We start from the raw sequence: 21,909 nt of genomic DNA, 5'->3' as shown, positions 1-21,909 counted from the left end.
TTGCCCAGCCTGTGCTGACAGCTTGGCAGCAGGATGTCACTGCCACCTGCTTCCAGCACAGCCGTGGGGCATCCTGCTCCCTGCCCTGCTCCCTGCCCTGCTCCCCGTGCCCGGCCGTGGCACCCGGGGAAGCCTCGGGCACCCGTGGGGTGGCCCCCAGGGCAGCCGGGCCGGCTGGGCCGGTTCGGGGCGGGCGTGTGGCACTCCCGGCTCACCCGTGGAGCCGGCCAGCCCCGGAAGTGCCCTGCGGGCCGGCTGTGCCAGCTGGAGCGTGTCCCTGCTCCCTGTCCTGCCCCCTGTCCCACACCGCAGCTAGGGGATGCTCGGTGGCAGGAGGGGAGCACAGGGAATGCTCGATGGCAGGAGGGGAGCACAGGGAATGCTCGGTGGCAGGAGGGGACAGTGGTGACAGCAGCACAGAGGCACTCTGTGCCTTCCCTGGCAGGGGTGGAGGAGGGAGCGCCGCGGGCAGAGACCAAAGGAACAATCTATCACTTTCAGGTGAGGTGTCTGTGGCTGTGCCAAGGGGAGGGAGCTGCTCCATGCCATCCCGTGCCATGAAGGATAGCTGGTATGGCATGCTCCTGCCTCAGGACTGTTGGCACAATAAACACTGCCAGGATGCTGGGGCAGGCACTGGGATCCCCTGCCCTGCTGTCACCACAGCCACCAGCACTGCCACCACCACAGTGGTGCAGGACAAGGGCACCCTGAGTGTCCCAGCCCAACCCATGCCACCCTCACCATGCCAAACAGGGAGCATTGCTCTGCTGTCACAGGGGCATGGCACAGCCCTGCAAGGGCCACCCACTGTCCCCCTGTCCCCTGGCACACAGTGGCAGGAGCTTTGTGGACACCAGGGGCATGGAGGGATTGGAACCCCAGGGCATTGGGGCTCATTGGTGCCAGAGTCCCTGGTTACCCTGGGCACACTGGATGTGGAGGTCCCTGGGTGTGCCAAGGACACCTAACCCAGCCTTTTTTGTTACCAGGGTTGCCAGGGGTCCCATGGGTGCTGGCAATACGAGGGAGATACCTGTACCTGCATCTAGCCCTATACCTGTGTGTACACACACCAGGGGTGCTGGGGTCCCAGGGACCCCGGCCCCAGGGATGCTGAAGGTCCTGGGGGGCCCTGGAGGCTTTGGAAGGTCTGGGAACTTCCAAAGGTCCTGTGGGTCCTGGGGGTCCTTGTGAATCTGGGGAGCCCTGAGGTCACATGGAGCTCCCACGGGGTCCCAGAGGTCCTTGTGACTCTGGAGGCTCCTGAAATCTCAAGGTCCCTGTGGCTCTGGGAGGTCACGGGGTCTGGAGGTCTCTGTGGAGGCCTCTGGGATCCTTGTGACTCCCAGGTCCCAGAGGTCCTGGAGATCCTGGGTGCCCCGATGGTCCCTGTGACTCTGAGGTCCCACATGTCCTGGGCATCCCAGGGGTCCCTGTGAATCAGAGATCCTGGATATCCCGAGGGTCCCTCTAACTGTAAAGTCCCAGAGGTCCTGAGGGTCCTGGGGGTCCCTGTGACTCAGAGGTCCTGAATGTCCCGGGGACATTGTGCCTCTGGTGTCCCGACGATCCCTGTGACTCCAGGGTCCCAGAGGTACTGGATGTCCCCGCGGCTCGGGGGGTCCCTGTGACTCCGGGGTCCCTGTGGTCCTGGATGTCCCGGGTGTCCCTGTGGTCCCGGATGTCCCGGGGGTCCCTGTGGTCCCGGGTGTCCCCGCGGTTCTGGGGGTCCCGTGGGTCCCTGTGACTCCAGGGTCCCAGAGGTCCTGGTTGTCCCGGGGGTCCCTGTGAATCCAGGGTCACAGAGGTGCTGGATGTCCCGGGGGTCCCTGTGGTCCTGGATGTCCCCGCGGTTCTGGGGGTCCCGGGGGTCCCTGTGACTCCAGGGATGTCCCGGGTGTTCCGGATGTCCCCGCGGTTCTGGGGGTCCCGGGGGTCCCCGCGGTGCCGCCCCCGTCGGGCCCCAGGTGAGCGGGGGCGGAGCCTCCATGGAGGCCGTGCCCAGCCCCACCCCCTCCGTGCTCTCAGCCAATGGGTGCCCGGCGGGAGGCCAGGCCCCGCCCCCTTTGTTTAAATGCCGCCCCCCGCGCCCGGCGCCGCCAGAGAGGGTAGCGCTCGCTCGGCCGCCGCTGCGCTGCCGCCATGGACTGACCGCCCGCCCCGCACGGCCCCGCACCGCCCGCCACGGTGAGTCCCGCGGCCGCCGCACCGCCCGACCCTCCACACGGCCACCGCGGCTCTGTGGGGTGGCAGCCCACGGGCGGGAGGGGGCTCTGCCGGGCATCCGCGGCTCAGGGGGCGGTAGGGCCCGGGGGGCCCTGGTGGGTCCGGGCCGGGCCGTGGGACGCCCGGTGTGGCCTGGGCACCCAGAGTGACACGGTGTCACTGGGGCTCGGCTGAGGGTCGGCATGCCCTGCTCCCTGCGAGGCCTCAGCTGAGCCCGAGGCATCCGGCTGGCCCCTGCCCCGGCTGGTGGTAGGGCCTCGGCTGGGCTGGGGCGGTGGCACTGCAGAGGGCTGGGACAGGGGATCACGGAGGGCTTTCGCTTCCCTGTCTCTGCCTGTGCCTGTTTTGCCATGGGATGTGCTGGGGTCTGGCCCTGGGATCCTGCTCTGGTGCTGCATTCATTGCAGGCAAGGGGAGGGATGTATTTGGGGCTGACATGGAGCACAGCTCCATCCGGCATGGCCGAGTGGCAGTGAAGCGCTCCAGACCCACACGGGACCAGCGTAGTCTTGGGCCCATCCCTTGCTTGCTCTGTCCCGGCAGATGTGACAGCTGGGGTCAGACAGAGGTGGGAACTGCTGGCAGCAGTGTCCACCACCACCCTGCTCAGTGGAGGGCTTGGCTGGGGTGGGGTTCGGCTGCCCTCGTTCTGCTTGTCCTCAGGGGCCGCAGTCCTGGGTCACTGACCTGCTGCGGGTCCCCATGCAGTGCTGACAAGGGTTTTTCTCTGGCTGGCACAGAGGGATGGGTGCCAGCACGGCCACTGCCCAGCCTGGCACTGAGAGGCAGGGATACCCCAACGCTTCTCCTGCCACCAGCTCCGCACACACTTCATTGTCACCTGGCATGAGTTCGGAGGGTGCTGGCGCCTGTCACCCTCTTTGGGTGTCACCTCTTTGTCTTTGGGTGTCACCTCTTTGGGTCACCGTGGTGTAAATGTCCCTTTCCATGCCTGGCTCCCTCCCAGCCTGACAACGGCCACAGGAGCCAACACATGCCAGCAGAGATGCTCCAGTTCTGAGGCTCAAACCCCCCAGTGCTGTCCCCCCATACACCTCCCCGTGCCAGCGTGCCCCACGCCCTCACCCTGCCGAGGCTGGGGCGGCCGGACTGCGCTGACCCAGCTGTGCCGCTGCCCACACGGCCGGGGCAGTGCCGCCATCAGGGATGACACTAATTACTGTTTTCCCCCGCGCCACGCCGAGCCCGGCCGGGTGGCCCTGACGCAAGCGCCGCCTGCCCGGCTGGCTCTGCCGGCACGGGGAAGCGCTCGGGGACACCGCGGCCGCCCCAGTCACTGCGGAGGAATCTGCCCGTGCCGCCCGGGCCACGCGTGGCACCCTCGCCCGCCTCCTCCCACCCTCCGCCGGCGTTCCGGCTCCTCCCGAGGCGCTTTGGCTGCCGGCGAAGCGGCTCTGCTGGTTTTTCTCCTTGCCGGCACCTGAGATGGGGAGCGCGGCCGGGTCAAAGGGGCAGGAGCGGGATGGAGGGGCTGGCGAGCGCTCGGGGAATGCAATAACCAGGCCTGCATTCCTGCGGGGCTGCTGCGGAAACTTTAATTAAATAGGGAGGGGAGCGGGAGGAGGTGGGAGCTGCGGCGGCCGGCGCAGGGTGGGTTGAAGGGGAGGAGGATTAAGGGTTTAATCCTGCACATCCCCCCCGGCTGGCTCGGGGAGGGGGCCCGTGCTGACATCGCCTTGTTTTGAGGGGTGTAAGGCAAGGGGAGCAGCGTCTGCATCCCGCCTGGCAGAGGCACCGTGTCACCTCCCTGTCACCGCACACTGCAGGGCCCCCGTCCTTCCTGCTCTGGTGCCACCGGCCAAGGTGGCAGCCCACGGGCCGGCAACAACGCTGGCTTTGTTTGGCTGTGCTTGCCGGTGCGGGAAGGAACATCCCGGTTGTGATTGCTTCCCTGGGGTCCCCAAGCAGAGGGGAAAGGCAGGGACTCTGCAGCTCCTCCAGCCTGTCCTGCACAGGTGTCACCCTGCGGCACAAGGACATGGCCTCGTCCTTAAAAACGGGAGGCGGGTGCAAAGCAGGGCATCCATCCCTGCCGAGTGCCGGGGGTGGCCCAGCCCGGGGGCTGCAGGCGGGGAACGGGGGTGACACGGCACTCCCACCCCGGCAGGCTGGCAGGGAAAGGCTGAGCCGGGACTGGGGGAATCTGAGCCCAGATCCTCCCCGCAGCCGGAAAATATGAATAATTCGGCAAATATCTGCGGTGCAGGCGCGGGGGAGCCCAGCCAAGGCAGCAGCAGGCCGCTGGCAGGGCGGCCCCAACACCTCCGGCAGAAACGGGGCCCCCTCTCCGCCCTTGGGGACCCTGCCAGGACCTGGGGCGGCTGTTCCCTGTCCCCCGTTCCTGGGGCCGTCCCGGGCTGCGGGAACCCCTCTGTGCCCCGCAGCAGCACCGCGCGGCAGGCGGGGCGCGGACGGGGTGTCGGCGTGTGCCGGCGGAGCGGGCGATGCCGGGGGCGGCGGCGGGGCCGTGCCCGGTGCTCGTGGCCAGGCGCGGATGCGCGGCCGTGGCCGGGCTGGCCGAACCTGCCCGGAGCGGGGAGCCTGGCAGACGGGGAGGAAATGCCAGCGTAATTAAAGGGACGAGAGAGACTTGGAGTCAGCAGCTGGTTGCAGCGCGGGACACGTCAGCGAAACCCGACCCTGGCATTGCAAAACCAGCCCCGGCCTCGCCAGCATCCCGCAGGCCTGGCCCCGATGCGGCGCTGCCCACCCGGGCGGGCTGGCACGGCCGTGGCACCGCTGGCAGGCCAGCACCCTGAACCCAGGGCTCTCCCACCAGTCAGCACGCTTTGGATGCTGGAGCCACCTCGAGGGGTGCTGGGTCTGCCCCAAACAGCTCTTCACAGGGTCTCCATGTTGTGCTTTTAACTCTGCTGGCAGCCTGGCTGTGATGTGGGGTGCAGGGACACCCGACACTGCTGAGGGGGCTGAGCTGGCCTTGCTGGGGAGGGGACACAGTGATGGGTGACAGTGACCTCTGGGATGTGGCACAGCTCCTCCCCAGTGTCAGGCTGACGGCACAGGTCACTGTCAGGGCAGGGCTGGCCAGGCCAAGTGACTCAGGCGCTTGTGGTGACCCTGCCCAGCCGTGGGCTCACCCCACCCTGGGGGGGGCGGCTCGGGAAGAGGCGAGCACAGAGCTGCCCGCGGTGTTAACCCTGTCCAACCCCCCGGCAGGGGACAAGGGGACACAGCACGGCTCCAGCCCCTCCTGGCTCGGGATGTGTTGTCCCTGCACTGCTGCAGGGGCAGGCGGCACGTGCTGCTGAGTGACCTGCAGCCCCCCACACACAGCGGGGCCCCTTGTGAGCCACGGGGGGGGCGTTTGCCTGGAGCTCCCACAGCTCTGAGCAGGGGGGAGGTGGCAACAGATGGGGCTGGGGAAGGGTTCGCCTCTTCCTTGTCCAGGGATCCCACTCTGCCACCTCCCCCCGACCCTGAGATGGAGTGGCAGGAGACTGTGAGTCTCTGGTCCGGCCTAGTGTCATTAAAGGGGCTGAAAGAAGAGCCCTGTGGGACACAGACAGCGTTTGTGACATTGGCCAAGGCATCCATGGGGAGCTGGGGTTGGGGTGGTTACAGCCTTGGTCACCCTAGAGCCTCCTCCCTCCATCCCAGCCCTTAAGGGACAGGGACACAGCCCACGTAGTTGAGTCCCTGGAGTTTAACAGTGAGGGGAACAGCAAGGTGACCTGTGGGGACAGGGGCTGGGTGGGGCTGGATGAGCCCCTGGACTCTGTGGGGACACAAATGGCTCCTCCAGCCCCACACTGTGTGCCCCTGTCCCCAAGAGGGGCTGCTGTTGCTGGTGATCCGGGCAGGAGCAGCCCCTGAGGGTGCAGCTGCTGCAATGGCAGCACAAGCAAAGGGTTAAGCTGAGCTCTACGCAGGGGAGGCCGGCCAGGCTCCCACCCCTTCCCGGTGCTCTGATTCTCCACATCCCCTGTGTTTGATTTGCACCCTGCTGAGCAGCTGGGGAGGTTGGGGCCCTTGTGAGTACTGGGAAAGGTCTCTGTGCTCCACCGAAGACAGCCCCAATACCAGTGGGAGAGCCTGGGGTGTGCAAAGGTACCGCATCCCCAAATCCTGGGGGTCTGGGAGGGGGGGAGCATGGAGCTGGGGTGGCCAGCCCTGGAGGCTGAGCGGGGTTCAGAGATGCCCCCCACCCCTGGGTACCCCCCAGCAGGGCCCATCCCCTCACCCTGGCTGTGCTTGTGTCTCTGCAGAGCTGACACCATGAAGCAGCTGATCCTTTGCACCCTGCTCCTCTTGGCCCGTGGGGAGCCGGCCAGGGCATGTCCTGCAGGCTGCCAGTGCCATGACACCAAGACCATCCTGTGTGCAGCCAGGCGGGGCCAGACGGTGCCCCAGGGGCTGCCCCCCAGCACCCTGTCCCTCTACGTCTTTGAGAACGGCATCACAACGCTCAGCGAGGACAGCTTTGCAGGGCTGCCTGCCCTCCAGCTCCTGGATCTCTCACAAAATAAGATCACCAGCATCCAGAGAAACATCTTCCAGCCCCTGACGGAGCTCGTCAACTTGGACCTGTCCTCCAACCAGCTGCAGGAGATCACCAATGAGACCTTCCATGGGCTGCGCCTGTTGGAACGGCTCTACCTGCAGACGAACAGGATCCAGCACATCCACGCTGCTGCCTTTGACACGCTGGAGAATCTGCTGGAGCTAAAGCTGCAGCACAACCAGCTCAGGGCTGTGCCCCCCCTCGATCTGCCCAACCTCCTGCTGCTGGACATCAGCTGGAACAAGATCCCTGCCATTGCACCAGGGGCTTTCCATGCCGTCAGCATTGAGTCCCTGAAGATCGCAGGGCTGGGCCTGACGAGCTTAAACGAGGAGCTCTTCCAGGTCCAAAACAACCTCCACGAGCTGGACATCTCTGACAACCTGCTGGAGCGCGTCCCGGCCGTGCTGCGGCGCCTGGGCAGCCTCACCAGGCTCAGCCTGGCCGGCAACGCCCGCATCTCCCAGCTGCCAGCTGAGGACTTCCAGAGCCTCCACAACCTCCAGGAGCTGGACATCAGCAACCTCAACATCAACACCATCCCTCGGGATTTCTCCGGCTTCTTCCCCAGGCTGCGGGCCGTGACGGCTGCCGGCAACCCCTTCAACTGTATCTGCCAGATGAGCTGGCTGGTGCAGTGGGTGAACACCAGCGGCGTGCTCCTGCGGCGCCCCGAGGAGACGCGCTGCCACTTCCCCCCCAAAAACTCGGGCAAGCTCCTGCACCACCTGCAGTACACCGACTTTGGCTGCCCCACCACCACGCCCACGCCCACCACGGCCCGCACCACCACGCTGCCACCGCCCACGCCGCTGCCCAGCACCCACCGCCCGCCGCCGCCCCCCAGCACCGCCGCGCCCACCCCGAGGCCCAGAGAGCCCCAGGGCAGCTCCACGCTGGTGCCCTTCAGCGGCACCCCGGCCCCCACCAGCCCCCCAGCGCCCATCTGTCCCCCCCGCACGTGCCTGAACGGCGGCACCTGCCACCTTGGCGCCCAGAACCTCCTGGAGTGCCTGTGCCCCGTGGGCTTCGCTGGCGTGTACTGCGAGGTGGAGGCCAGGGGAACGACGGCGGCCCCGGGCACGCCGGCCCTGCCCCCTGCCCAGCGGGTCAGCATCGCCCAGGTGGGCAGCACCTCCCTCAAAGTGGACCTGCACAGCTACATCCAGTCCAAGGCGCAGCTGAAGGGAATCCGCCTGAGCTACCGCAACCTGTCGGGGCCGGACAAGCGGGCGGTGATGCTGCGCCTGCCGGCCTCGCTCTCCGAGTACACGGTGCGGGCGCTGAAACCCAACTGCACCTACCGCGTGTGCATCGGGGCGCTGGGCGAGGCGCCCAAGGAGGAGCACTGCGCCGAGGCACACACCCTGCCCCTCAGCCTGCAGCAGCACTCCCCTGTCACCCAGAGCCAGGACCCCAACCTCGCCCTGATCCTGGTCCCTGCGCTGGCTGCCATGCTGCTGCTGCTGGTGGTGGTGACGGCCGCCATGTACTACTGCCGGCACCGCCGCGCCAAGGCCCGTGCTGGCGCTGGGGTGGACACCGGCCCGCTGGAGCTGGAAGGGGTGAAAGCCTGCCTGGAAAACGGGGATTTGAGCAGCCACGGCTGCAAGGTGCCAGAGGCGGCCATGCTTTCTGGCGGCTCCGAGTGCGAGGTGCCGCTCATGCAGTCGCACTACCCCAGCAACAACAACACCCCAGGGCTCAAACCCTCCTACTTCTGAACCCACAGGGCTTCCAGAGCCTTGGACACAGGAGGGCTGAGCTCCAGAGGCAGCACCTGGCCATGTCCCTCTGGGATACAGATTGCCAAGGAGCTGACTGAACTGAGGCAGAACCCCCTCATCCCACAATGTGCAATTTCCCAGAGGCTGCCATGCTTCAGGAGGACACACGAATTTTACTGCTCTGTGCCTTGATTTCTGTGACTCTACCTAGAACGTGTGCAGCAGAAGAGAAGGGGGGTTAATTTGGGGGTTGGGGGGCTTTTTTAGCTCCTGCTAAAGACAAAGCTGCTGTGACTGGGCTGAGGGATGCCCACGTGCTGGTAACAAGGGTCCTTCAGTGGAGCACGGCCCGTGACTCGACTCCCTGGAAGCTGATGTGAGCAATACGGCCCGGCCGAGGTGCTGGGACCCTCGGGACCCCCCGGGCCAAAGGAAGTGCCGAGCAGGCAAACCGGGAATTGAAGCTTTAAGAACTCAGAGAGAATATTTATACATCGTTATTTCCCATTTCTTCTGGGAAAACTTTTTTTAGTACAGGTTTGTGTACATCTCTTTTGTAAGGCAGATCAGAAGAGGGTGTCTTTTTGTAAAAAAAAAAAAAAAAAAAACCTCAAAATGATTAAAATAACAACAACAAAAAGTTTTGTGCAGCCCTGAGTACCTCGGCAGGCACTGCCCGTCACAGGCAGGGGTGTGGGCAGTGTGGCGTGTCCCCTGCAGAGGAGCGGGAAGGTCAGCCGTGTCCTCCCGTTGTTGTTGGCGAGCACCGGGATGAGTCAGGGCAAGGGAGGGGGGAGTTTTCCTGACTCTGGGCGTTTTTACCCCTAGGGCGCTGCCCCCCACCTCGGGCGCTGAGGGGGTGTTCCCAAAACAGAGGCCACGGGGTTCAAATCAGCCCCTGCCCTGCGCATCATCCAGCCTGACTTCATCCCTCCCCGCCTGCCAGATGGCTGCGGGGCCAGCTGCGGGACAAACAGCCCAGCCCAGCCTCCTGCCGTCACCCGCGGCGGCACCGGGACCCCCAAATGGCCCGTGACAAGTGTCAGCCTGCGTGGCCCCCAGCCCGGGGGCGCCGCCAGAGCCCCCGCTGCCCGGCCCCACAACAGCCGGTTTTGTGCACGGGGTGGGCTGGGAGCCGACGCTCGGCAGGTTCCCGCTGCCAAGTGCTTTCTGCTCCAACCCTCTGGTTTTAATCGTTTTCCAATCCTTTATCTTTGGGCCTGGAATTTTCCAGGTTGGGGCCCTGCCCGCCGAGGTATGTTTGATTTGGAGAGAATGAGCGCAGCGCGGGGCTGCAGCGGGGGTCAGCGCCGTGCGCTCCGGGCCCGCCGCTCCGCCGCAGGGCACGGCCCTGACCCGCGGCCCCTCGGTGCCGCTCGCCCGGGGCAGGGAGCGCCTCTGGATGCAATTAGGGGCGCGGGGCGTCGGCGGGGCCGTCTGGCGCAGCCCCCCGGCTCCCAGGTGGGCTTCCGGCAGGGCTGGCTCCCATTAGGGCCGGCGCAGCGGCAGCAGGGGCCCCTCGCCGGCGCGGGCGGCTCGCTGCGATGGCCACGCTCGCCCGCTCAAAGGGCCCATTGTGGTCCTCTCCCCACAGATTTTTCAAATTAACATCCCAAATTCCTCCCAAAATTGCTGCTGTGTAAATATTTTCACTGCGAGCTTTGTATATTTTCCAGCCTCGCGAGGAGGAGAGAAGAAAAGTCCCTGGCGGAGCCGCGGCCTCGCGCCGGGTGCCCCCGGCCGGCCGCCGCCACAGCCCCCCGGGCCCGGCCAGCCCCCGGCGTGTCCCCGGCCCCAGGAGCCCTCCAGCCCCTCCTGGCCCCTCACGTCCCCCCTCCTTTGCCTCCATGGTGGGCCCTTCCCCTAAAGAAGCCGATTCCCCCACTTGTAAGTAGCCGAAGGTTTGCAGGGCACCCCCCCCAATGCCAAGCGTCTACTGGGGACCCCTTGGCACTTCAGCTGATCCCACTGCCCTTCCAGCAGCTTCCAGCAGCTCCAGAGTGAGGGAGCTCCAGTGGAGAGGCCAGGAGGGCAGAAGCAAAGTTAGGGCTCAGCTTTGGCAGGTGCAGCACCCCTGAGACACGCCGAGCCAAAGATTTTGGGGTGCCAGCTGCACAAGGGGGGCAGCAGGGCTCAGCCTTGGCACGGAGGTGATGGAGACACTGTAGCCAGGACGGGGCTTGGCCCACACCCACATCTGCACCCGGGCAGCCCTGCGGGAGAGCAGCAGTGCCCGAAGTGGGGCTGTCCAGCCCCTGTGGCTTCCTGAATCCTGAATCCCAGCACAAAATTCCCCTGGCCAGTGCCAGCCCCGTCGCGCGCGCCAAGAGCCGCTCCAAGAGCAGCACATCGTGCAGCGCTGCTAATTCCTGCGAGCTGAATCAGCGCCGACAAGGATTGCAAAACCCCCTGAAATGGACCCAAAAACAATCTCCCTCTCTCTGTGCGATCCGGCGGGGCCGGTGAGCGACAGCCCCGGGCAGAGCCACCGGCAGGATGGGGGCTCGGCGGGGAGCCACAACGGGAGGAGCTTCACCGGGGCAGATCCTGCCTGCACCCTGATGTGGCAGGGCTGGAGGGGCTCTGGTCTCCCAAAAATCACCCCTGGTTCCAGGCATGGCCCCACAGAAACCAAAGAGAGGTCCCCTGTGTCCCCCAGGTCTGCAGCAGAGCCCCGAAGGGTCATGGCTCGGTGCCAGGGGTCTGGATGCCCAATCTCTGGAGGGAGGACAGGCGCGTGCCCATCACACAGAGCCCAGTGCTGCCAGGAAGAGCTTTGGAGCTCATCATCTTCCCGCAGAGCTGGGGAGGCCAGGAGCACCGTGTGGCCACTGAGGCTGTGGCTCATCTGGGAGTGATTTGGGCGCTGCCATCCCGCCCCAGCGCTGGGCTATTTTTACCGAGTGGAATTACGGGACAGGCCACATGGGCTGGGTGGCTGCCCCGCCTTAACCCCTTCATGTGGCTGCCCGTGGGGATGGGTCCCGCTGGGGTGACACCTGATGGGGTGGGGCGGCCTCTCCCCTTCCTTGTGTCGGAGGGTGGCAGCCGAGCTGGGGCAGGAAAAACCCCTTTCCCACTGATGGCAAGCACGTGTCAAGCCAGGCATCTCTGGGATCTGCAGGGGCATGGGGACAGCAAGGGACCTGTCCTGCTCAGGGTTCTTCCTGCTGGGATGGGTTTTTTCAGAGAGCCCCAAAACACCTACCATCACCCAAAATGGCCCAGGAAAGACCAGTGCAGAGGGTGCCAGGCAGGACAAGAGCAGGTCCCATCCCAGCTGGTATCTGGGGAGAGGTGGCAGGGTGACAGTGGGAACATGTGCCTCAGTGGGGTTGGGTGCCCTGGTGCTGGGAGATGCCAGGGCTGCAAGCCTGGCCCCAGGAGCTGGCTCAGCCACAGGCCTTGGCAGAGTGTGGGTGTTACAGACTGAGCCCCCCTGGCAGTGCCCCCAGGCAACCACCTGGGCCCCTCCATGTCCTGCTCCAGCCTGGGGGAGCCAAACAGCCCCAAATCCCTCCACAAACATCCTGCTGTGCCAACTCCCTGCTACACACAGGTCCCAGCTCTGTCAGACTTTGCGCCATGAAGGGTGGTGGGGATCCAGCTGTCCCCATCCCTCAGCCCCACCACCATCCTGCCCTGCAGGGACATGCCCACTGCTGGAACACCCCACAGGCACCTCTGCTGACCCCAGATCTCATCCCTACTGATCCAGCCCCAGCCCTGAGCCGGCCGTGGCACCCCACCCTCCCTGGGGACATTTTCAGGACATTGATGCAAGGAAGGCGCTGTTCTCCTGTCACCACGGTGGTGACAGCACTGTCCCCGGGCAGTGCTGTGCTGCCTGCCGGGCGTGCAGCGGGGTCTGCTCGGTGACCCCAAGTCAGCGCCGGTAACCCAACCCCGCTGGTGCTGGTTACAATTTAGGGCAACAATAACCTATTGAGGCCCCTTCCTGGCTCCTGCCCTGCTGCTCCTTGATCTAATTAAAGGGGGCCAGGCGGGGACAAAACCCGAGCTGAAGGAACAGCAGGTACCCAGGGGTGGCACACTGAGGACCAGGATGCGGAGAGGGGCCATGGCCACCCACACCTCTCACCTCCTGTTCCCCCAGGGTCTGGAAATTGATGGGGTCAGCTCTTAAGCATGGCCCTGACATGCTTTGAAAATGATATTTGTGTGGTCAGAAATATCTCACCTGCTCAGGATTTGGGAAAGAGAGCCCCCTAAAGGCACATGCTGATGTGGAGGTCCATGGGGCCGGTGCCTCCCACTCCCTGCCCTCTCTCAGGGACGCTGGATAGGGCACAACCAGCCTGAAGGGTTTGGGGTTGCTGTGGGCACACTGGGGGTGTTGGGGTGAGCACACTGGGGGTGTCCCCCACCTTGGGGCTCGCCGTGGCCCTGCTTTGGGGTGCCGTAGGGACGCGCGGTGCCGGCTCGGCGGGCGCGGTGGGGATGCGGGCTCCCCTTCCTGCCGGCCTGGCGTCAGTAATGAATGGTATGAGTTTCCTGCCCGCCCACTGATTGCTTCCTCAAAGAGCTTCAACGAGCTGCTGCTGCTGCTGCTGCTGCTGCAGTTCCCCACGCCCCGCTCCCGGCCGGCACTGCTGCACTGCCCAGCACACCTCCGTGCCCCGCACCGGGCACCACGGCCACAGATCCACAGTGTTATAAATGATCTAACACATATCACAACAGCCATCCCCGGGGCTCAGTCCCGGTCCCCCCGTTCCAACCCTGCCCCAAGCACATCTGGTGATCCGGCGACCCCAAGAGCATCCACCCCGTGCCCCTGCCGCGGCTCCGCGGCTCCGCAGTGTCGCGGCCGTGCTGGGGATGGCTCTGCCGGAGGGGGAGCTCGGCCCCCGCCCGGCACCTCCGCCGGGAGCCAGCCCAAATCCCCTCCGCCATTTGTCATCCCCGCCAGATTTACAGGCGGCAGCGCTCAGGGCTGGAAGCGCGGTGGCCTCAAAGCAGCGCCTCCCCAGCACCAAGGGGGGCTCTCCGCTCGCCCCCGCCGCCCCTGGCCCCTCTCGGCGGGCCCCGCACGCAGCCGCGGGCCGGAGGGCCCCGGAGTGACGCGCAGGCAGCGCCCGCCAGCCGCATTCCTGAGCCGATAAACCCGGCAGCCAAAATAACTGCAGCCTGTGCTCAGGGGGCCGAGCACAGCAGCGCCTGCATCCCATTTACCCGGCTGGCTCGGCCCGGCCCGGCGAGGATTCGGGGTAATTCCCGCTGGATTCTCTGCCAAGAGCAATAATGGACCCCAAGGTGTCCCCTTGCAGCAGCCCCAGCCTCCCTGAGAGCGTTCACTGGACACTGGTGATGGCCTTTGCTCACTGAACTGAGCAGGAGAGCCGGGAGCTGCTCCTCTGGCAGCTGGCAGGAGGCACAGGGATGCTCAGGCAGCCTCTCCACACCAACCTCACCCCACCGTGCCCATGCAGGTCCTCTCCTCTCCCCTCCTGTCTGTCCTGGCCGCCCCCAGCACTGTCCTGGAGCTGGCACGGGTGTGGGGGATGCTGGCAGGGGCTGTCACAGCACACTCAGCCCCTCACCAGAGCCCGGGATTGGCCCCGTTCCCCCGGCCTGCCCCAGCATCCTGGCCCATCACAGAGCCAGTTCGGCACACAGAGAGGGTCCCAGGGCTTTGCCTGCAGCCCTGGGAAGAGTTGGTGGCCTCCAGTGCATCCCAACTATGCCCCCAGCCCCATCACCCTATGGGATGAAAGCACAGCCTCCTCCTCCTCCTCCTCCTCCTCCCACTTTCTTGCCCCATGGTGACGCCAGGCCAGCTCTCTGGGCAGCGTGGGAGAGGCCAGGCCGGCTCTAGCTGGAGGGTTTCCAGCCCTGGCAGCGCCCCGCAGACAGACACGGCTCCATCGTGCCGTGACAGGGGGCGCTGACCCCTTACACGGCCAAGGCTCCTTCTCCACTTCCCGGGGTGCCCGGTGAGCGGGGCTGGCCACGGCTGGGCGGGCACGGCGGCACAGAGCACGGCGGGGGCGGCACAGAGCACGGCGGGAGCGGGAGGCCAGGGCTGAGCCGCTCCAGCAGCGCCAAAGGGATTCACTCGCCTGCAGCATCTTGTGATGCTGCCCCAGTGAACAAGCCCACCCAGCAGCCACCTCTGACGCTGTCCCCAGCAGCGCCACCACCCACCACGGCACTACAGCACACCTCTCTGCCCTCGCCAGCACTGCCTCTGCCTCTCATCTCCCCCAAATGGCGATGGGGACGCAGCTGCACGGCCCCCGGCTTTGTCCCCACCCTCGTGCTGCTGGTTCCAAGAGCTCTCTGCCAGCTCCTGCTCCACCACCACCCCCCTGATGGGTCCCTGACCATGACATTTGCACTGCTCTCCGTCCCAGCCCATGCTGAGTGCCCATCCCTACCCAGGTGAGGTGTCCAGAGCCATGGTGAGCGTCGCCCCGCTGAGCCTCCGCGTGTCCCACAGCTTCACCTCCCGCTCCCGCATCTGCAGGGACACAGACACAGCGTCAGTGGGCACTGGGGCTGCCTGGGTGGCCCCATGGTGCCACCACCTTCACCAGTCACCTTCCACCACCCCAGCAAGGGCTAGGGCACCTGGAGAGGGGACTTCCTGCTCTCATGGGGGACAGGCCACCCAAAAAGCACCTGGGGTGCTTTGGCACAGCAGCCACAGGGAGTAGGGCTGGAACATCCCAGAGGTGCCAGGGCCACCTCCTGGCAGGGACTGTACCTGGCTGAACCCCACGGAGATGAGGCAATCGCTGGAGCCCATCCAGAGCAGCCGGGAGTCCTTGTTGTTGTCGTGTCCCAGGACACTCTGCAAGGCACAGGAGACAGGGCTGTCAGAACTGCTGCCAGCCTTGCTGGACACGCTGAGGGGACGTGTGCTTCACCAGCCTGAGCACGTGGAGCGAGCGCTGGCCCTGCTGAGAGCTGCCTTGGGGACAGTGCGGTGGGGACAGCCTGCAAGCAGTGACAGCCCTGACTGCCCCCCGTGCCAGCGTGGTTGCCTTGTGGAGCAGCTGGCCCAGCTCCCAGCAAGGAGCGGAGGGTGGGAGCAGGTAAGGTGAGTGTGACAATGGCTCCCGTGTCCCCAGGGCTCTCCCCACACCAGATCACCCGGGTGAGGGGGACAGAGTGCTGCGAGGAAGCTGCTCCGTGCCACACACACAAGAGGAGGTTCTGCCATGGTGATGATGACAGAGGCACTTACTTCCCCGGCAGCATCCCCGGGCTCTTTATCCATGCTGAATCCTGGCTCCTGGAGCTGGGTGCCCCATGTGTGCCCGGATGCTACTGAAACACGGCAAGCTGAGCCTGGCCACGTTCAGCAGAGTGCTCTCATCCCCTGCACCCTGCTTCACCTCTCCCCTGGCTCCCTGTGGGGTGGGACCCCCAGCCCACATCCTGTCCCCATCCTGGTCCTGCTGCAGACAGGAGGGGAAGAGCTTCCAAGGGGCTGTCAGCATGTGTTTCCCAGCTCCCATGTGGTGCCCAGATGGGCCCTGCGGTTCAGGCACCCCAGTGGGAGCTGCAGGCAGCCCTGGCCCGCGGCACAGGCAGCACTCACAGCCCCTCGCTCTCATTGAGCAGTGCCAAGAACTGGCTGCTAACGAGTTCAGAGCTGGCAGGGAAAGTGCAGGGCTCTGCCAGAGCCAAACCTGGCACGGCGCTTCCAGGACCTCTGTGCAGGGCAGGGGCACCAGGCCTGGGGGCAGGAGGAGCCATGAGCTGTGTCCCCCTTGGTGTGAGCACTGTGACCACTGGCCATGACTGCACTGCGACCACCAGCGAGGCTCTGCCACCACAGCAGCCAGAGAGGGGCCATGGAGGGGTCACACCTCGCTGGAGAAGCTCTGCTGGAGCAGCCTCCACCCCAGAGAGATGCCACTCTCTGGAGAGAGCCCGGGTGGGAGCAGGGGCGCGGTGCCAAGGCTGTCGTGCCCTGGCTCCGTCACAGCAGCTGCCCTGCCAGCACAAACACGGCTCCCTTGGAGAGGCAGCGCTGGCCCAGCCCAGCCCGGAGCTCCCAGCCACAGGCCAGGATGTGGGGCAGGAGCTCCGGGCCCCCAGCGCCAGCACGCTGGCAGTGAACCCAGCAGGGAAAGGACCTGGAGAAGGGAACGTGTCCCAGGATCGCTGCCAAGAGGGATGGAAACTCCAGGAGCTGGGGCCAGCCCGCGCGTCAGCCAGGAGAGCACTTCTGCACCTGAGCCGTGTGGCCCAACATCTGCAGATCCCATAACCGAGTGACGGCGCCGGCTCGGCAGCCCTGGGTCCCGCGGGTGCCCCGGAGCCCCTGGCGGTGCCGGCAGTGCCCAGGGCGGTGGCAGTGCCCGGGAGCCCCTGGCGGCGGTGGCAGGGTTTGGGAGGGCAGGGTGATGCCGCGGTGCTCCCAGCCCCCGGCTGCGGCTCAGGGCCATGTTTTCTGCATTAGTTCCATCCCGGCTGAGCTGTACGTATGGCAGCAAGTATGCGGGAGGCTGGGCTGCTCCGTGCTCAGCCTGTGCGGATGTTGCCAGAGGTGAGCGTGCGGACAGCAGCTCCCCCGGTGCAGAGGGTCCTGGCAGGGACGGGGCGGTGTGGGCTGGCACTGAGGGTGGACACTGGTGTGGCTCAGCCCTGGGGCACCCGTGGGGCTGCTGTGCACCCCTGGGGCTGGCAGAGCTGGGCAGAGACCCTGGCACCCTTCCTGGAGTGATGCTGGAACCCCTGGAGCAGGGAACCAGGGACAGCCCAAGGGACGGGTGTCCCTCCTGTGCCTTGTCCCCCTGGCAGCTGCAAGGAGCCCACCAGCCCTGGGCCAAGGATGCTTCCCAGCTCCCTGAGAGTGCCCAGCTCATTGCACGGATCCAACCCTGCCGGTTTTGGGCAGCCCAGGCTGGGGGGAGCCTGTGCCCCCTCCTCAGAGCCGGATCGGCTGCATGGGGAGAATTTCCAGCACCGTCCCCCTCCCAGTCCCAGCCGATCCCTCCTGGGCAGGCTGGGGTGAGGTGCTGGTTTCCGTGGGGGTCCCAGCCCCTCTCCTGGTGCAGCCCCGGGGCTGCGGGGGCCCAGGGCTCGGGCGCAGCTGTTGGCAGCGCTGGGCGGGCTCGGGAGCTGGGAACAGCTGCCCGCAGGGAGCGGCCGCTCCGGCTGCCTGCGAGAGCCCCACACAAAGCCAGGGCTGCTCCGGCTCCCAGGCGATCCCTGTTTCCCCGGGAGCCGTCACCCTGAGCCGGATGCAGGGCAGGGAGAGCCGGAGGTGGGAGCCCGGGGCAGAGCCCCGGGGCTGGATGGGCGGGAGGTGGCCGGGGGGGTCAGAGCTCTGCTTTTGGCAGAGCCCCGTGGCTGGCAGGGCTGGGACAGCTCAGCCCTGCCCGTGGCTAACAGCCCATGGGCATGGCTAACAGCCCACGGACATCTGATCCCCGTGGGAAGCAACCCCAGCAGCGGGATCTGGGATCTGCGTGGGCACAGGAGGCTCCAGTGCCAGGCTGAGCTGCCCCTTTGCCAAGGGATGCCAGGGCAGGAGGGGTCTCCCCTGGCCAGGGCACTGTGGGGGACTCTGGGGACAGACACCCAGCCATGGTCCATGCACTTGGGGAAGCTGCTGTTCCTTGCACACCCACGAGGCTGTGGGCAGCAGGAGGAACGCTCCCCTGGAGCTGAAAGGGTTAACCACGCACCGAATCCTCCTCTCCGAACAGGAATGTGAGTGATGTCCTTCCCTTGCCAAATCCCAGCTACTCCAGAGGTAACCAGGAGAACAGAGCAGCCTCTCCCAGGCCAGCCCCACTCCTGGTCCCTGCCTGGAGCTCAAGGAGCCCAGGAGCTGTCACCTGCCCCAGGGGACTGCAGGGATCCCACAGAGCTGGGGGGTTGCCCCAGCAGCCATCACTCTGCCAGGTGTGTGGTGTGTGTGTGTGACACAGGGCAGGGACCAGGACAGTCCCCTGCTGCCACCTCCCCAATCCCATGGGCCAGAGCAGCACTGCTGTGAGCCCCCTGTGCCCTGGGGAACTGGGCACCACCAGGCTCTGCCTGTCCCCCCACCACCAGCATGGCCCCCCTGCTCCATCCAACCCTCCTGCCCTCGGTGAGGCCAAGGCCATGTCCCAGAGGATGCTGTGGGCACAGCGAGGGCAGAAGATGGGTTGGCTCTTGGTGGGCACAGACACCACGAGGCTGGGGTAGGGCAGGAGAGGGGGATTTGCTGGCCAGGGTGGTGGGCAGCTGCAGCAGCCAGCAGCCAGCAGCCAGCCCTCCTGTGCTGCCTCTCCCCTCCTCCTGCAGCCAGCAGCCCCACCAGCCCTGCTATGACGCCATCAAATCCCAAAACACCTTTGCCCTCTGGAGAGCTGCCTGCCAGGAGTCCCAGGTCAGTCCCAGCTGAGGCTCCTGAAATACCACGAGGAGCCCCAGAAATGGAGCTGCCAGCCTGTGTGGGCCTCAGCTGCTGAGGCCATTCCCAGTGGGAGGGACGGGCACCCAGGCCAGGGCGAGCCAGTGCCACCACACACACCCACACCCCTGAGATGCCTCGGGCTCGTTCCAGATCCTCCTCGACTTCCCCATGTCTGCCATTCCAAGCAGCATTCCTGGGAAGGACGGGCTGGGGGAAGCGGAGCAGAGGAAATATAAACAGTCCCGTGCAGCTACGCTGGGGAACAGGAGCATGAGAGCGCCGAGCGTGCGCTGCTATAAATAGGCTGCCCAGAGTCAGGCCAACTTTTTCATAGCTTCCCACGGTCTCCTTGGGAATGTGGGATGCTGTGGACCTTCCCCCAGCCCGGAGGAAGCTGCTGCCGAGGCTGGGAGTCAGGTACCCCCGGGGTGACCCCAGCGTGGGACGCCGTGGTGATGGGGCAGTGGGAGGAAGGCTGGAGTCTCTCTACGTCCTGATGATGACAAGGGGTCCCCAGCCAGCCCCGGGCTGACAGCTGGATCCTGGGCAGAGGTGACATGTCAGGGTTCTTGGAGTTCTGGTTGTGGGTCAGATCACCCCAAACCTGGATCTCCACCCTGCACAGCATCACCCTGCCACCACAGGACCCTCTCCATAGCGTGTCTCCCACCGGGGCACAGCTGATGGGATGGTGGCCATGGTTTGGGGCAGGGGCTGGAGTCCCTCTTCCCCCCAGAACCTTGAGCAGGGTTGGGACAGCCCCGGCTGTGCTCAGACTGTGAGCCCCGGCTGCTGCCCATCACTGAACTGCGCCCCGGCCCAGCCTGCGGGGACAAACCCCGGCGGGGACAGCCCCCAGGGACACTGTCGCAGCTGTCCCCGGGCGCCCTCAGCCCCGGCCCCGCTCATTAGCGCGGCTCATCCCGAGGCGAGCGGGGCGGGCCTGGCCCGGTGCGGGGCCGTTCCCTCGCCCCCGGCCCTGCCCAAACGCCGGCGGAGGAAGTTTCTCGTGAGAACGGAGCCGGCTCCTCTCATCCCACTCAGCGGCTGCCCCCAGCTCCACACGGACGGCGCCTGTCCAGGCCTGTCCCAGGTGCTGGCCAGATGCACACACAGCCCCTCGCAGGGGGCAGCAGGATGTGGCCCATGGGCTCTGTACCCAGGGCGGGTGGCCGCAGCAGTGGGCAAGCAGAGATGCCACCTGGTAGCCCAGGGCATATCTGAATCAGTGCCCCACACTGCTGGTGACCCACCTGAGGCATGAGCTGGGTAGGTATGGGTATGGGTATGGGTATGGGTATGGGTATGGGTATGGGTATGGGTATGGAGCTTCCCTGCTCAGCCTTGTGTCCCCTGTCCCACCAAGGTGAGGGACCTTTGGCAGGGTTTGCACGGGGATTGCAGGAGGTGAAGGCAGGACCAGCGACACAGAGCCCCGGCAGGGCTGCAGCCAAGGGAGAGGATGTGACTCGCTTCCTGGGCGAGGGTCAAGGCGAGGAGAGCGACCACCGCCCCGTGGGAGGGGAGGACAGGGCAGCGTGGCCTTGGGAGGGGATAAGGCAGAGCACAGAACTCACAGAATTCTCTGGAAGGACAGTGGTGCTTGGATCTGGACCCAGCCAGCAGCAGGAGCGTGGCCCCATGGGGTGGCAAGGCAGGACCCAGGGCAGCCCAGGCATCTCCAATGACACTTTGAGGCACAGAGAGCAGCAATAGGGTGTGAGCACAGCCCTGATGCTCACAAAGGGGCTGCAACAAAGGATGGGGATCCAGCAGGATGAGGCCACTGCTCTCCCAAGGGAAATGATGGCCCCGGGTACATACCAGGCACCCCACGGGGTCAGCCAGCCCCCGGCCACGCTGCGTCACACGCGTCTGCCCGCTGCTGGGATAGGCTCAAAATAGCTGCTAAAGGCATAGCAGGGAATGGGGGGTCAGGACCTGGCGGGGATACGGCCACAGGGTGTGGGCAGCCTGCCAGTCACCCTCCCTGTCACCCACCCTCGGTCCCCAACCCCATTGTGCCACATCCATGGTGCCTGAGAGAGCAGCAGGTATTAGGAGCGACCACTCCTCCCCGAGCTTATTTTAGCTCCTTCTCAATTCTTTTCCCCTGCTCTAAACAAAGGAATGTTTAATGAGGCAGGCTTGGCAAATTAAGAAATCCAGCCGGAGGAGCAGCCTGGGGCTGGCTCTCAGCTCCACAGAGAGCCCAGGGTGAGCAGGACCCTGTGCTGGCTGTGAGGAAACCCAGCCCACGGTGCTGCAGGGGCCAGCACAGCTGGGAAACCCATCCTGCAGCTCACCTCTGCAAAAAAACCAGGCAACTTCAAAGCCAGGAGCCTGCGAGGTGCTGGCACGGCCCCGGCATCACCCGGGGGAGAAGGAGACCTTCCAACCAACCCAGCCCTCCAGCCATGGGGAAAAAAGAAAAGAACAAAACCCAGGAGCGTTATTCTTCTTGGCTAAGCGAGCCCTGCGCAAACTTCCAGAGGATTTATGGCATTTTAAAGTTTTCCCCTTCAGCAGAGCACTTCTCTCCAAGACTAAACATCTCCATGCGCTGCGAGGCGGCCGGGCAGGGCCACGGCAGTGAAGGTGAATATTTCTCTTGGCAAACACAGAGTGCCGGCCCCGGGCTGGATCAGACAGCAGTGGAGGGAAGTGAACTGCCTGCTTTGAACAGCCACCATCATTCACACGTTATTTTTAATAGCTCAGCGAGACAGAGTCCACCCTCCCCAGGAGACTTGGCTCGAGCCCATCGCACTCACAGCTCCGCCATCAGACAAGCCGACAGGTCTGGCAGGGGGAGAAGGGGGGCCACGAGGGGAGGGGAGCACTGAGGCCAGCAGTGGATAAATTTTGGAGTAGAGAATGGGATCTTCCAGCCATGCTGAGGCAACTGGAGCGGGACAGGGTTGTGGCAGCCGCTGGAGCGCTGGGAGCACTTTGCCCCGGCTCGTCCGCACGTGTCACCGCTGGGTCTGTGTTTATTTTTTGTGCTGGGGTGTTTATAAGGC

The 21,909-nt window shown here is 65.5% G+C and overlaps 2 protein-coding genes across 3 annotated transcripts in view; one reads left to right on the top strand and one right to left on the bottom strand.

The window, feature by feature from the left end:
* LOC128933654 (mitochondrial import inner membrane translocase subunit TIM16-like) overlaps window positions 1–21,909 on the bottom strand; it is a 39,467-nt gene that overhangs the window by 9,636 nt on the left and 7,922 nt on the right. For both annotated transcript variants that reach the window (XM_054270653.1, XM_054270650.1), the window contains exons 8-9: window positions 15,230–15,316; window positions 14,901–14,983 (exon numbers count right to left, since the gene is read on the bottom strand). In XM_054270653.1, the coding sequence (XP_054126628.1) occupies window positions 14,901–14,983; window positions 15,230–15,316 (170 nt within the window). The remainder of the gene's footprint in view (window positions 1–14,900; window positions 14,984–15,229; window positions 15,317–21,909) is intronic.
* VASN (vasorin) lies at window positions 2,078–8,977 on the top strand. Its single transcript, XM_054270654.1, has 2 exons — window positions 2,078–2,190; window positions 6,477–8,977. The coding sequence occupies exons 1-2, from the start codon at window positions 2,078–2,080 to the stop codon at window positions 8,494–8,496; spliced, it is 2,133 nt and encodes a 710-aa protein (XP_054126629.1). The 3' UTR covers window positions 8,497–8,977.

This window comes from Melozone crissalis, unplaced genomic scaffold (genome assembly GCF_028551555.1).
Source record: "Melozone crissalis strain CALT ecotype California unplaced genomic scaffold, PUWL_Pcris_2 ptg000012l_1, whole genome shotgun sequence".
Taxonomy (NCBI): domain Eukaryota; kingdom Metazoa; phylum Chordata; class Aves; order Passeriformes; family Passerellidae; genus Melozone; species Melozone crissalis.
This window is presented reverse-complemented; position numbering and strand designations above follow the sequence as displayed.

Bases quoted from the DNA above. Each gene is read 5' to 3' on its own strand.
- VASN (XM_054270654.1), top strand. From the start codon at position 2,078: ATGCCGCCCCCCGCGCCCGGCGCCGCCAGAGAGGGTAGCGCTCGCTCG. The intron at 2,191-6,476 runs GTGAGTCCCGCG...GTGTCTCTGCAG, and splicing joins GCCCCGCACCGCCCGCCACG to AGCTGACACCATGAAGCAGC.